The 13,701-nt window shown below is 39.6% G+C and overlaps 1 protein-coding gene across 3 annotated transcripts in view; it reads right to left on the reverse strand.

Moving 5' to 3' along the window:
• LOC135195638 (brain tumor protein-like) overlaps nt 1-13,701 on the reverse strand; it is a 115,837-nt gene that overhangs the window by 7,188 nt on the left and 94,948 nt on the right. For all 3 annotated transcript variants that reach the window (XM_064221996.1, XM_064221995.1, XM_064221997.1), the window contains exons 2-3: nt 3,419-3,560; nt 147-2,350 (exon numbers count right to left, since the gene is read on the reverse strand). In XM_064221996.1, the coding sequence (XP_064078066.1) occupies nt 147-2,350; nt 3,419-3,536 (2,322 nt within the window). In that variant the 5' untranslated portion in view covers nt 3,537-3,560. The remainder of the gene's footprint in view (nt 1-146; nt 2,351-3,418; nt 3,561-13,701) is intronic.

Consider the following 13,701-nt stretch of genomic DNA (forward strand, 5'->3'; position numbering starts at 1 on the left):
ACGAATGTCTTTGAAAAATTTTCCATTACATACCATATTTTAAGTTTACGAAAGCTTCAAAGATCTACCTTGATAAAGTCTGATGCATTGTAAACACAATTTTACTAAAATTAAGACATAACCCAAGCATGAAGAGAAATACTAACCTTAACACAATGGGCCCTGTTGTCTGATATGAATATTTCTTGCTTGTCATTAACAACAACTCCATTAGGGAACTCCAGATGGTTGGGGCAATTGAACTGATGAAGAACAGTGCCAAACTGATCAAATATGATAACCCTCATCACTTTGCATTCAACTACAATTATTCGACCTTTGTGATCAACTGTTACCCCTCTTGGGTAGCAAAGTGTATTGGCGCCAAATTTCCTAACAAACTGTCCATACTGGTTGTAGATCTGAATCTGATGTGTAGGAGAACGCTCTGTTACAATAATGTCACCACTTGTTCGTACAACCGCAACTCTATTGGGGTACAGTAGCTGGCCATCTCGTTTTCCACATTCCCCAAACTGGAATTTAAAACGTCCTTCCTTGTCAAATATCTGAATTCTATGGTTGTTGGTGTCTGCTACAATAATGTCATTCTGAGCATTGACTGCCACCCCACTGGGTTCTGTAAACTGACCTTCTAACACCCCAAACTCACCAAACTTGCAGTGGTAAATCATCTTCTGTCGTTTTATTTGAGAACGGGGAGGAAAAATAGAGCATGATAGCAGTTTGTGGGACAAATCATGCAGAACTGGATCTGGAGCACTAACTCCATTCACAGGTTCTTGATTAAATACACCTTCCCCCCCTCCACAGCTCCATTTCTCATATGATGATAAACCATTCAAATTCAGATCTCCCAAACTGGTGGAGAATGGTCCCATATTCTGGGACGAGCTAAACCTCTTAGATAAGAGTGATGACAACTGACTGTTGTTGTATGGACGTTCAAGGATTCCATTCAAATTACCACTGACACTAGTGTTAAGCCCACTTGAGAGGCCGTTGGTCAAGCCATTTGTTAATCCATTAACTAGTCCATTGCTCAGATTATGGGACAAACTTGTTCCCAAGCTGTTGGCTAAGCTTGTAGAAACACCATTAGAAAGCTGGCTATTGCTCAGTTGGCCATTTGACAAACTTTGGCCATTAGTCATTGGTTGGCCATTGCTCAAACTTCCATTTAAGCCATTAGCTAAATTTAGTCCTGAAAGTCCATTCAGGCAACTGTTGATACTGTTCATACTACTTACTGAATTGGAAGAATTAGGTCTTGCAATTGGAGGTAATTTTGTAGGTCCAACTTGTATATCTGAAGCAGATCGAATATATCCAAATGTATTCCTTACACCAACTTGAATGGCAGGAAAATTACTTACAAATTCAAGATCACTGACATTCTGCATTCCCAAGTCAAAATTTTTTCCCATTTGCTCAGAAAGCTTCCCTTCAATAAGTTTGCGAAACATAAGTACTTCAGTGGTGTTAGCGTATTTCCTTAATTTATCGATAAACTCACAAATAGATAACAATTTATCAACACTCTCCTGAGCCTTTTGAGCAAATACCGAGAGGGAAACTTGTTTGGCATGATAAAGAGAATCCAGTTCCCGCAATAGCTCTGTCTTGCGCTCTTCTACCATTGTTGTGTAGAATGTAAATGTGTCATGAATTTCAGATTGGGCTTTTTCATACTGCTGCTGAAGACGTGATGATGAACCTTCAACTGACTTAACACAGCTGCGGAGATCAGCAGCTCGGGAACGACCATCTTCCATGGCATGGCAGATTTGATCTAGATGGCGGGGTGCAGCATCATTCAAGGTTTCCAATTCATGCAAACCTTTTGGATGGTCTAAGACTGTACACTCAATACAAACTGGAGAACTACATGTGACACAAAAATATTTTAAAGTTTCCCCCTTGTGGGTTAAGCAAGTGACTGGTCGCTCATCTCTTTGGGCCAGTTCAGCCAAGGTAACTACCCTGTGGCCCTCAAAGCAATGCATATATTGATGAGCCATGACACAGTGTGGACAAAGAAGCTTGGCACAATCCAGACAACGAGCAACAGCAGCAACGTCCCGGCTCTTGCAAGCAGTACAAGACGCTGGTTCATCCACAGGCGTTTCTAGTAAACGATGTAGAGCATAATCTGGTAAGAGCAATGGCGGAGGAGCCGTTGTCACTGCCTGACACTGAGGGCACACCAATCGTTCTCCACCATCACAAACTTTCTCTAAGCACCCCAAACAAAAGACGTGTAAGCAGGACAACACACGTGGTAGAACATACGTATCATTACATATTCCACAAACTGTAGCAACTGGAGAACTCCGTCCTACAATGGAACCTGAAAGAGAAAATGCCATACATTAACATGACAAAGTCCCATAAATAAATTGATAAGCAACAATAAATGACAAAGCACATTACATATTAGCAAATATAAAAAAAAAAAAAAATTTGGAACTTCCAAAATAAGATACACTAAACCTAAATGCAGTTGCTCTATATGTCCTTCCAATTTCCGTCACAATAAAAAAATTTCCCACTGAAATAATTGACAATCATTACAACCATTCTGTATGAAGAGATATTAAAAAAATAAAAGTTAACACATCTCAAGCTTTCTTGGATATTGCCAAAGCTCAAAACAGCTGCTGGCAAATATAAATCATCATTAGTGTTAACTACACCTATAACGATACCTACATCCCAAGAAGCCAATATATATATATAATACATTTACTTAAAATGCCATAACACCTAAAACACCATTGATGAATTTAATGATTTAGTAAGAAGTATACAATATCTACAGTTAATTAGACACATACACAAAAGGTTAGTGATGATTTAGGGTACTACTAATGCCCTTGCTCCTGATTTTTTTTCTGACAGAAGAAAAAGGCTTGACCCGACCTCCAGCCTAATCGAGAACATGCAAGATATTCCCCTCGCACACAAATTTTAAACAACATTTCTATTTTCCCCTTGCACACAAATTGTAAACATTATATTTCTATTTTCCCCTTGCGCACAAATTGTAAACATATTTCTATTTTCTCCTCACACTCAAATTGTAAACATTATATTTCTAACTTTTAATGTAAATTCAAACATGCTAAAATATATGGTCAAATAGAGCCTTGTTTTACCCCCAAAAAAGAATTAATACAAATATAAACTATATTTTTATTTAAAAAAAATTTCTGTACTGTTTAACATGCACATCTAATAAATAAATCATAAATATCCTATCCTAAAATTCCTGTATCTTTAACTCAATGCGAAACATCTTTACCAGCCCCTTTTATGCTCTCCCATAGACTTTTCCTACCTCCACACACACAACAACAACGACGACAATCAAAGTAGTTTGTAGGCTTACTGCCTGAGTAAGTGAAAATAATGCTACCTGTGGTGGATGCTGGTGGAGAGTTCTCTAGAGAGCGTGGAGGATCCGAGTCTATGAGGGAACCTAGAGGAGTCCCAGACAGAGACTCAAGCGACGGCGTGGGCGACCCTACAGACATCCTCACCCCTCACCCAAGCACAACCTGCAAAAGCATTGCAAGGATAAGTTAAATCTTGACAGAAATGAAATGTTTAATATACATATAATAAATTACATTACTATATATAATATTTTTAAAAAATGCATTACTTTTACTTTTAGAACGGTTTGAATGCACAAGACTGTAATAAATAGCCCAGAATGAGGGCCACATGAAACTATGACGTCTAACCATTAAATATTCAACCTAACCTTTGCTAAGCAGAAAGCTTGCAACAGCACTACTCGACCAGGGCCTTTCAAATATTTCCTGGGATTCACACTTGATCAAACGGCCATGGTGGTCAACGTAGACCTGTGTTCGCCACAATGTACACAAAAACAACAAACTGAAGGGTTAACAACATTAACACTACCGAGCAAAAGAAATATTCAATATACACATCAAAGGCAAGACCAACACATTAAAATTGTTGTCAGATAGGAATAATGAAATTACACTACGAAGTACCTGATAGTACAACTGATGGATAAAAATATTAAGGTTTCCGCAGTACACAAAACTACACGTCACTGTTTACTTTTAAAATTAAGAAAATATTTATATACAAATGCACTGCACTTTAGCCATCAATTCACCAAATCCCAAAATAAAGCGTATTTCTGAAAGGTTGTTTCAAACTATTATTTTAATTTGATTAAAGAATCTTCGTTTTTCTCAAAGAAACAGCGGCCATTATTCAAATGGTAGATGACCAGATGAATAGTTTTGGGTCACAGGACCAACACTCAAAAACATTATATAAGTTGAACCAAATTAAACTAGTCGAAGTCGCACACGTAACAATCACCCAAAATAGAGCCGAAAAAAACGTCAGTGCAATGGAATTTATTATATACAAACTGAACGTAGGAGCATACAACGTTCAGAATACCAACAAAAAATTTAACTTTTGTGAATCCATATGAGGCATAAAAGAAACAAGTCAGACTAGTACCATGCAGTTAAATCAATTTTTTAATCCTCTACAAAAATTATCAAAAAAAAAAAGTAACGACAAAAATTTTCTGGTCCTCTAGAGCTAGACAACCAACCTTCTTTACCAACTGATGGAAGTTTAAAAGTAAATCTACTTAAGAATATTTCACGGCACACACCCAATCCACGAGAGAAAGAGAGAGCGCGCTAGCGCAATAAAGGTGTTGTTGAGGCTTGAGAGGGTCTTTGTGCAACGTGCATGTGGAAGAGACGAGAACGTAGAAAAAAACTAAAAAAAAGGGGGGGGAATGGGGTCGATTCAAGCAAAACACTAACTGCAAACGATAAACGAATATATACCAGTTACACTTAAATACTGTGTAAACACTCGTACACAACTGTAACCTTAAATATGGGGGCAAATCAACTCACACATAACCAGGTGAATAATTATCTGTAAATAATCATCACTGATACTTGACAGGTGAAAAGGAGCGACGAGATGAAACACAAGGGACAAGAGAGGGGAACTATGATGCCGGTGGGGAACATGGCTTAGAAGGGAGCCATCGGGTGACGTCAACGAAAGTCACCGAGTACGCCGCACGTAAGGGGGAGGAGGGATCGACGCAAAAGAGTCCCTTCCCCCAACTCTCTCTCTCTCTCTCTCTCTCTCTCTCTCTCTCTCTCTCTCTCTCTCTCTCTCTCTCTGATAAGCGTCTCCTTATGCTGTTCCAGTAGAGCGTCGTTTCCATGAAATCTCGTTGTAGAAGTATTAAACGCAGTAAATATTAATCAGGATGGACAATGATACCGGTAAGTTTGACTCCTTTACCTGACAGTAAGGTCCATTTTTTTTACAGCGTTTTAAAACATACTACGATCTTGGATTTTTAGTTTTGAATCTCTCCGAAGCAGTTTGGTCAGTCTGACACGAGGTATCCATCAATAAGAGCATTTACTTTAAACAGAATAAAAGCTGAATTTCTCTCCCGCTTTAATACAGAATCTGTGGTATAATCCAGTTCGGTGCAATATGCATTATAACCTTCCTACACATTACTTACTCAAGGTGTGCTACAAAAAAATCACAAATCCCTTGACAATAAATTACTTTACCACGGACAGTTAATCAGGCTTATTTCAATGTTACAAAGGACGTAACCGAACATCTTCACAGGCACTAATGGATGCAAACTTAAATCGCGAGTAAAAATTATTCCTCCAAGCAGCTCCATACAAAGTAGTAGCCACACTGTCACGAGGCCCCTATCGGCTATCGTAAACAAACAAGTAAATCTGGCGATTCCTTGTTTTCTTGCTAGGCAGTCTAAAATCTATCTCATTTTCGAAGTACCATACTACACAGATCACTAAACCCTGGCCATACTACATTTTTACCACATATTGACGGTGAATTGAGAGAGAGAGAGAGAGAGAGAGAGAGAGAGAGAGAGAGAGAGAGAGAGAGAGAGAGAGAGAGAGAGCGTCTGAACCGAGACGTGGTGGTGCTTCTTTATCCCCAAGTGAAGGGACGCCGACCTAATGGTTCCCAACATTTCCCCTCTTTAACAACGTTCTCAACACACCTCAAGCCTCAACAAATATTTTCCCACGCCCAGCGGCCCCGAATAAACGTTTCCCTCATCCACCGGGAAACTTCGCTATGTAAGAAAAAGATGGGAGGATGTTGGAAGACTTATAAGAAAGTCATACGTGAACGTTCAAAACCTCCCCCTATCAAATCCAGAAGTTTATTGCCCTTCAACATGAAATGTTATTCCTCTACCAACGAAATCACTGCCGTTACACAACCCGATTTTAAAGATAAACGTTCCCAATGAATTCTAGAAACCGGCAAACGTACCCGGCATGATCTCCAAACACTACATGGCAGAGTACCACCCGACCAGGACCTGCACCCGACACAACCTACCCAGACAGTCCTCCAGCACAGCTTACAGTGGGGGATAAAGGAGGGGGGGGGGGGGTCACACAAGGTAGAGATCTCGGGCTCAGTAACGCAATGCGTATACGAGTGAAAGTCTATATATCACCTAAGAAAATTAGTTTTCTGTGAAGAAATGATACCGGAACATATGAAACACTGGCAGTCTACAGATATTTGACGCTGGTAAAACTAAAGAAAATCCACAATAATTTTGTAGGCAGCGTAATGTAAGTCACGAGCCATCGTCGTTAGTGCTCTGAAACAGTTGCCCTTGCGTCATGGGTCGTTGTACCTCTTCTTTAACTTCACCTTAAATGAGATGAGACCAATATGTCACTCAAGAAGCTGTACCTAAACATTCCGAGGAGATAGGTCTGAATTCAGGGTGAATATTTCCTTTTCATGGAAGAATACACGAGGAGGGGCAAATACCGAAAAACGTGTAAAAACTGTACGACGATAGCGTAACCGTCAAAACAACCACCTTAAAGGGTAACAAAGATGAACCCTCACAGAGGAGAGGAGTCAGTGCTGTGAGACACGCCTACCTCAAACCGTACTGTTGCTAAGGAAAAGTTTTCCATTAATACCGTAAAATATTATTTTACCCTGTGCTAAAATATCAACAAACGCCTTTGTTTCGATTAATTCATTCACAAATATTTTAGCGCCTCAGTGGCGTGGTTGGTTTGGGGTTTGCTTCTCACCTCGGTGGTCGCGGGTTCGATTCTCGCCCATTCCATTGAGGAGTGAGAGATGTGTATTTCTGGTGATTGAAGTTCACTCTAGACGTGGTTCGGAAGTCACGTAAAGCCGTTGGTCCCGTTGCTGAATAACCACTGGTTCCATGCAACGTAAAAACACCATACAAACAAACACAAACATTTATACGGGATACTAATTTGGAGTATGAAACTTAAAAGCAAATCTCGATGATATAAACATCTCCACCCCCTCCCCTCTTTTTCTCTCTCTCTCCCAGAGGAAGGGGAAGTGAAGGGTCGATTTTACTGTTGTCGTCTGTAGCGACTCAGAGAGAGAGAGAGAGAGAGAGAGAGAGAGAGAGAGAGAGAGAGAGAGAGAGAGAGAGAGAGACTCCGTATCCCAACTAATATCTCCCTCTCGCGCTCCCCTTAAGCCATAAGCCTAAAACCTAACCCTCCATCAAACAACAGAACTTTTGCGTATGGTTCCTTTAGGTATGGACAGAAACGTGCGCCATCTTGAGTGTGTTTTGGACAGTTATGTCGAAATCTTGACGTGTGGCTGAATAGTCACTAGTATAATTTTTCATAAATTACGCCACGTATTTTTGCCTTTTAAGGTTAACATGACTCCCAAATAATCTCGGACTTTTCTGCATTCAAACCGGAATTATGGCGTGAGCTTGAAACGCTGGCCAACAAGAATATGAACAATCTAAGCAGGATTCCAATCTCGCTTTGAACTGTTCAATAATAATGATGCAGTCCCAACGCAATACACTGGTACAAGTGGACACTCCTGAGCAAAGAACCAATTTTGTCTAGATTAATATGACTATATAAAAAAAAAAAGTTGTACGTTGGCGAAGTACGTTCTGTCCTACAGTTGCCATCCCTGAACGTCACGGCCATTAATACTAACTACCATTAAGACTGTTCAGCTGGGAGCTCACTTGAACGAGAAAGAACCTTAACAAGAGAAAAAGGACTGAGAGGCAGATGGCTGCCTGCCAATATTAAACGGAGGGCGCCCGACCACCCCCTCCCCTAACGAGAGAGAGAGAGAGAGAGAGAGAGAGAGAGAGAGAGAGAGAGAGAGAGAGAAATGCCTATGGGTGCGCTTACAAAGGTAAACATTCTAGAGCCACGTGGCAACCAGAATCTGCTATACTACTACTCACTCCGAAGAGTAGGCTCGACAGGTGGGGCTCAACAGGGGGAGGTTTGGTGGAGGGTTAGGAGTTGACCAGTGGATACAATCGATCTTCCAGACACCATCCCCAAAATTACCCATCCAAAATCTCTACAGTGCCATATTGTTGCTCCTCATCCACAGCCTGACATTTGGAGCGGACTCCCCTCCTCTCCCACAAACATCAAGGGTCTCTGTTTCCCGTCTAAAGCTAATGGGCACAAAGAGGAATCATCGGCAAAACCTACTTAAATTTCTATCAATGATTAGAGAATACATTTTTCAGGCATACCAGTTCAGTATATCCATTACCTTAACAGTGCTGGAAAGATGATTATAAAGAGCCATTATTCGAACTATTTTATACTGAACTGGTATACCTGAAAATGTATTCTCTAATACAGGGTTCTTAACAGGAGTATCCATAGCCCTGGGGTTATGAGAACAATATGCGCGGGGAGGAGGGGTAATGGGATTATCTCTGGATATTTGTATACTATATATTTTATTTTAATGTGGCAATGTTATAAATTGCTACAATTTGTAAATAATAAGTAACTTAAAACTATAAATGCTTTTTATTTTCTTGTATGTTCTATTCTTAGTTATTCATACCTAAAGTATGTATTAAACTAAGTATATGAAGTTATATTGTCGACAAATAGGACTTGAGTGGACATAAGCAAAGGGGTATGAAACCATATTAGGCAGTTCACTGGGGTCTGGAGTCATTAAAAGGTTAAGAAACCCTGTTTAAATTAGCATATATATATATATATATATATATATATATATATATATATTATATATATATACATATATCTTCTTAGTATTCGGTTACCAACAATGTTGCAACATGACAAATTGATGATGTCATGCAGGAGCTTCCTGAAAATCAGTATCAACACTAGACTACTGGAGTGGCAAATATGGGACGCATGCACATCGAGGCTGCTAGTAACAACAAAAAATTAAATCAGCAAAAGACATTCTGGCAGCAATATTTAAAATACAGCAAGTTGACAATGCATTATTTAATTCTAATATATATTTTTTTATTTTATTTTAGTAGTACTGAAGATATTTCATATTATTATATTAAATATAATATATATGTATATATATTATATATATATATATAGATATATATATATATATATATATACGATGCTCACAGTGTATACCAAACTCTAAAATTCAAAATTTATTAATGCATCAACAAAGAAGTGTACTTTTTTCCTTTTTTTTTTAAGCAGTCTATAAAATCTCTACCAAATAGTGGTTGCCACTTCTACCATCTGACCTTCACAAAAATGAATGGGAATAAAAAAAAATAAAAAAAGAGCGGGAAGGGAATGTTATAAAAATATTTTACACAATGATTGCAACAAAATCTCAACACAAACGGACGCTCAAAGGATGGATGACTTGGCGGAACATAAGTAAAATTTAAAATTTTGTTCTATTAAATTCTTCTAAATATTCACGATTCACGCTTCATATGGATACACACAAAAACAATTTTATGAAAACTCCTCGACTTGAATGAATGTGGAATAAAATCTAAAAGATGGACTCGGCCAAGGGACACCAAGTCCGGATCTTCCCATGTAATGAACGGCTGTAGTTCTTCCTTCAAACAGGACAGTGCTAAAGAATGAAGAAGGCCTTAACACAGCAAAAGCCCGTTGGTCGACGCAAGTGGAATGGAATAAGTGTGTCTAACTGGATCCTTTCCAAGGCAAACAAGAGACAGGGCTCCCGGTGGGAATACTGGAGTGATGACGCATTCGCACTTAAAGGACATATTGCAAAAGGGCTACGAGGCTAAAACAAACCTATACTAATGGGGACATGGTTTCTCTTCTTTATTTACTATCAGCTGGGCATAAACGAGTTTGGTGCATCGCATTCAATGTTTTTAATTATACTGCTGTATCAGTGAGACCTTAAATACGAAAATTGCAATCAGCAAAACTTAAGTATTTATGAAACATATCTTGAAGCTTCAACAATTGTGACAAAAATTTAAATAATTATTGCTGAAGTAGCGGCATATCCTGACCAACCCTTCTTAAATTTGAAGTTTTAAGGAAAAAGAGAAGTTACAAGAACATGATATTAACAAACCACCTGCAAGAAATTTCCATTATTATTAGCTTTATAATAACTTCCGCAAAACCTATTAGTAAATATAAACCCGCCCCTCTGAACCCTAACAGTCCAAGGGGAAAATAAACTCAACGAGGATATTTTGGTCAGTAGAACGAAATTTCTTGCAACAAATCGTGCACCTCTAAGCCGCAGCCACCACATCCCTTCATTCAACCTCGTTAGACAGAACCCACAGCCTTTGCCATTCTCACCCCCAAAGACAAAACCGTTAACACTCTTCTTCCTTCATAACAAGTCTTGTCCTCATCCAATTAGACAGATCAAATAGATCATTATTCGTGAGTCGAGAGGGGGCCCTGAGTTAGAGAGAATTCAATCGGAGGGACCAAGACAAGGACGACGACGATCCACTGATCTAGTGACCACGTCTCCAACAAAAGTAACGGTGAAATCCGGTCCTTCTCCTCCTCCTCCTCCTCCTCCTCCTCCTCACCCATCCCAGGACCCCGTCATCATCTCTTCCTTCTTCGCCTTCCAAGCTCCTCTCGACAAACCCTTTCTCCCTCACAACCCTAATACTCCTTCCTCCCCACAATATCCTTGCATACTGTTCATCCTTGAAACAAAATTCAAATACGTAACCTTAAAACTATCAAAGATCACTGCTTTCTGAGCCAATAATGCAATCTCAAGTCGCCCACTTTTAAGAAGACGGCCCGCCCACAAGAGCAACATTCGTTCAGTATTGAGAAACGAGGATCAAAGCATAACAAACCAAGAGCACATCCAAGTACAATCTAGAGAAGGAAGGATACAGCTGGGGGATATTTCGCTGCTCCCGCAGCTCCACAACAAAATTCCTCTTAAGAATGTCGAAAAATTTCGACACCACGAGGAAATGAAAACCAATTATGGCCCAGAAAATAAGACTGAAATATTTTCAAACACTTTCAAATGACAAAATTGTCTTTTACAATTAGATAGTGTGGGAGTATCAAATATAGAACTGTAACTTAAGTGGAAGTAAAACATACAATAAAACAAAACCGGTATTCATCATAATCGCTCCAAGACGAGAGCGAAAGTGACTGCCACCTACAACAACGTACCTCTCTACCTTCCATTACTACCTGATTTATGATCTACTTTCTGTTTATAACAGTTCGATCACATTTCCAGAACGACTAAATATTACTGATAAATAACGCAAAAGCACAAGAGAACAAAGCAACTGCGCCGGAAACAGATGGATCACAGGAAGGATGAAATGTAGGCAACCGGACGTATCTCGTTCTAGAAAGAACGAATAAAAGAATGGCTAACAAAATGTTCTCTACAAAGCCAAGCTCTGTTGCACGTTAACCCACTCACAGTTAAGACTGTGGAATGTTTAAACGGCAATTTCAGAGAAGTCCAGATAATACGTATGTAGTAAAAGAATCTAAAGGTTGAACGGAAAACGCCAAAGATGCACAAAGAAGTAATGGCAAAGAGGCAGTACAAGATGGAAGATAGGAAGTGGTCGCCACTGACGGTTCCAATGGGATGTTGCACACACCTGAGTAAGGCCTGGAATGCGCATAGTGAGGTGCACTGTCGGCATAATTCTCTACGGCATTAAGAGGAAATTATGACAATCATTGCAAGAAAAAGGAAATAAAACTAACATCGTCACCAGTTCAACTACTTCCTTGTATTTCAACACAGCTCATACTTAATACAATACAAACGAGTCATCAAAATGAATGGATAGGGTCTGGAACGCTCAACATCATTTACGGTATTTTTTTTTTTCTTTTTTCGTGAATTCCGAAGTCGCGAGTTTGTTGCGTTTTCTACCACCACCACCACCCCACCTAATAAGGTGGGTCTCTCTCCCCTAAAATCAAAGAGCCTTTCAAGTTTCATAAACAACGCTGAAGGCACTACAGTACCCCTATTGCTGAATAACGGGATAAAAGACTCGTACATCTTCTTTAAGAGCACACACAAAAAATTGCCTTGCCCTAATGTTTCCAGCTGAACGTGCATTCAAGACTATTTCTTTAGCCAATATGAGCGCCCCCGATTTCATGTCATGTTACCCAATCGCCATTGACTCACTGTTCCAAAAGCACGAAGTCTTTTGAAAGTCAAGCAACAAAATGTAAACATTGTTTAAATGCTCGTTCGGGGAGAGAGAGAGAGAGAGAGAGAGAGAGAGAGAGAGAGAGAGAGAGAGAGAGACGAGTAACAGTTGATTCTGGCATTAAATCGCATACACCGCGAGAAGTAAGAATCCATTTAAACTCGAGCGCACACAGGTCGAATTAATTCCCGCTCGGAATCAAGCCCTGCAGAAATGTCTGATCTGGTGTTAGTTAACAGCAAATTCAAGAAAAAGGTTACGAGGTCATAGCGACTTTTAAAAAATACGTGTATCCGGTGAATGGGACCGGCTGATTCCGCGTGTGTATAACGTATTATACCGAAGCTTACAGATTCTGTCCAGCTCTGCCTTCGTCCTCAAACCCTCTATCGTTAAAACAAGTTATGGTGGTTGGGATGGATCTTACGGCTTTGATAAATTGTACCTGAATTTGCAACACATGCCTACATCTCAGCGAAGAAATAGCCGTGTGCTTCTTTGTAACGATAAGTTTCTGTAACGTCATTCCTACGAGTAAGTACGAGTTCGAATCTCAAAAATTTCTTTTACTTTCAAGTCGGATTCCAGGACTTGAAAAAAATTTCGTAATAAATGAACATGGAAAATGGTAGCTAAAGAGTGTGTCCTTCATTTATTCAACGACTACTTCTGTTAATATAATCCCCTCTCGGCCAAGCTCGACTGGGATAGAATATCGCGTCAACACATTGACAGGTTATATATATAGTAGTAGAAATCAATGGAATACAAACATACTTGCCGAAGGTATTCGACAGGCTACTGCTTGTCCAGAGGAAAAAAAAAAAAAAGCAATCGGCGAATCGGAGACTGTGATAGCACAATATTTGATGGTATACGGAACACATTAGGTATATATTGCTGTCTCGCCTTTTCTCTCACCACCAACTGCAACACACACAGTCGACGTTATCTATGTACACATTTTACTAATCAAGTGAACAGATGCATACTGCATTCTTGGCTACGGCCCATTATCGGTCCTCTCCTTAGGGTCAAGGAATCAAATGCAACTTAAGTCAACTAAACTGCGAGTTGCAAAGGCTTATTTTACCAAAAGCGATTAACCCTAACCC

This window comes from Macrobrachium nipponense, chromosome 16 (genome assembly GCF_015104395.2).
Source record: "Macrobrachium nipponense isolate FS-2020 chromosome 16, ASM1510439v2, whole genome shotgun sequence".
Lineage (NCBI taxonomy): Eukaryota > Metazoa > Arthropoda > Malacostraca > Decapoda > Palaemonidae > Macrobrachium > Macrobrachium nipponense.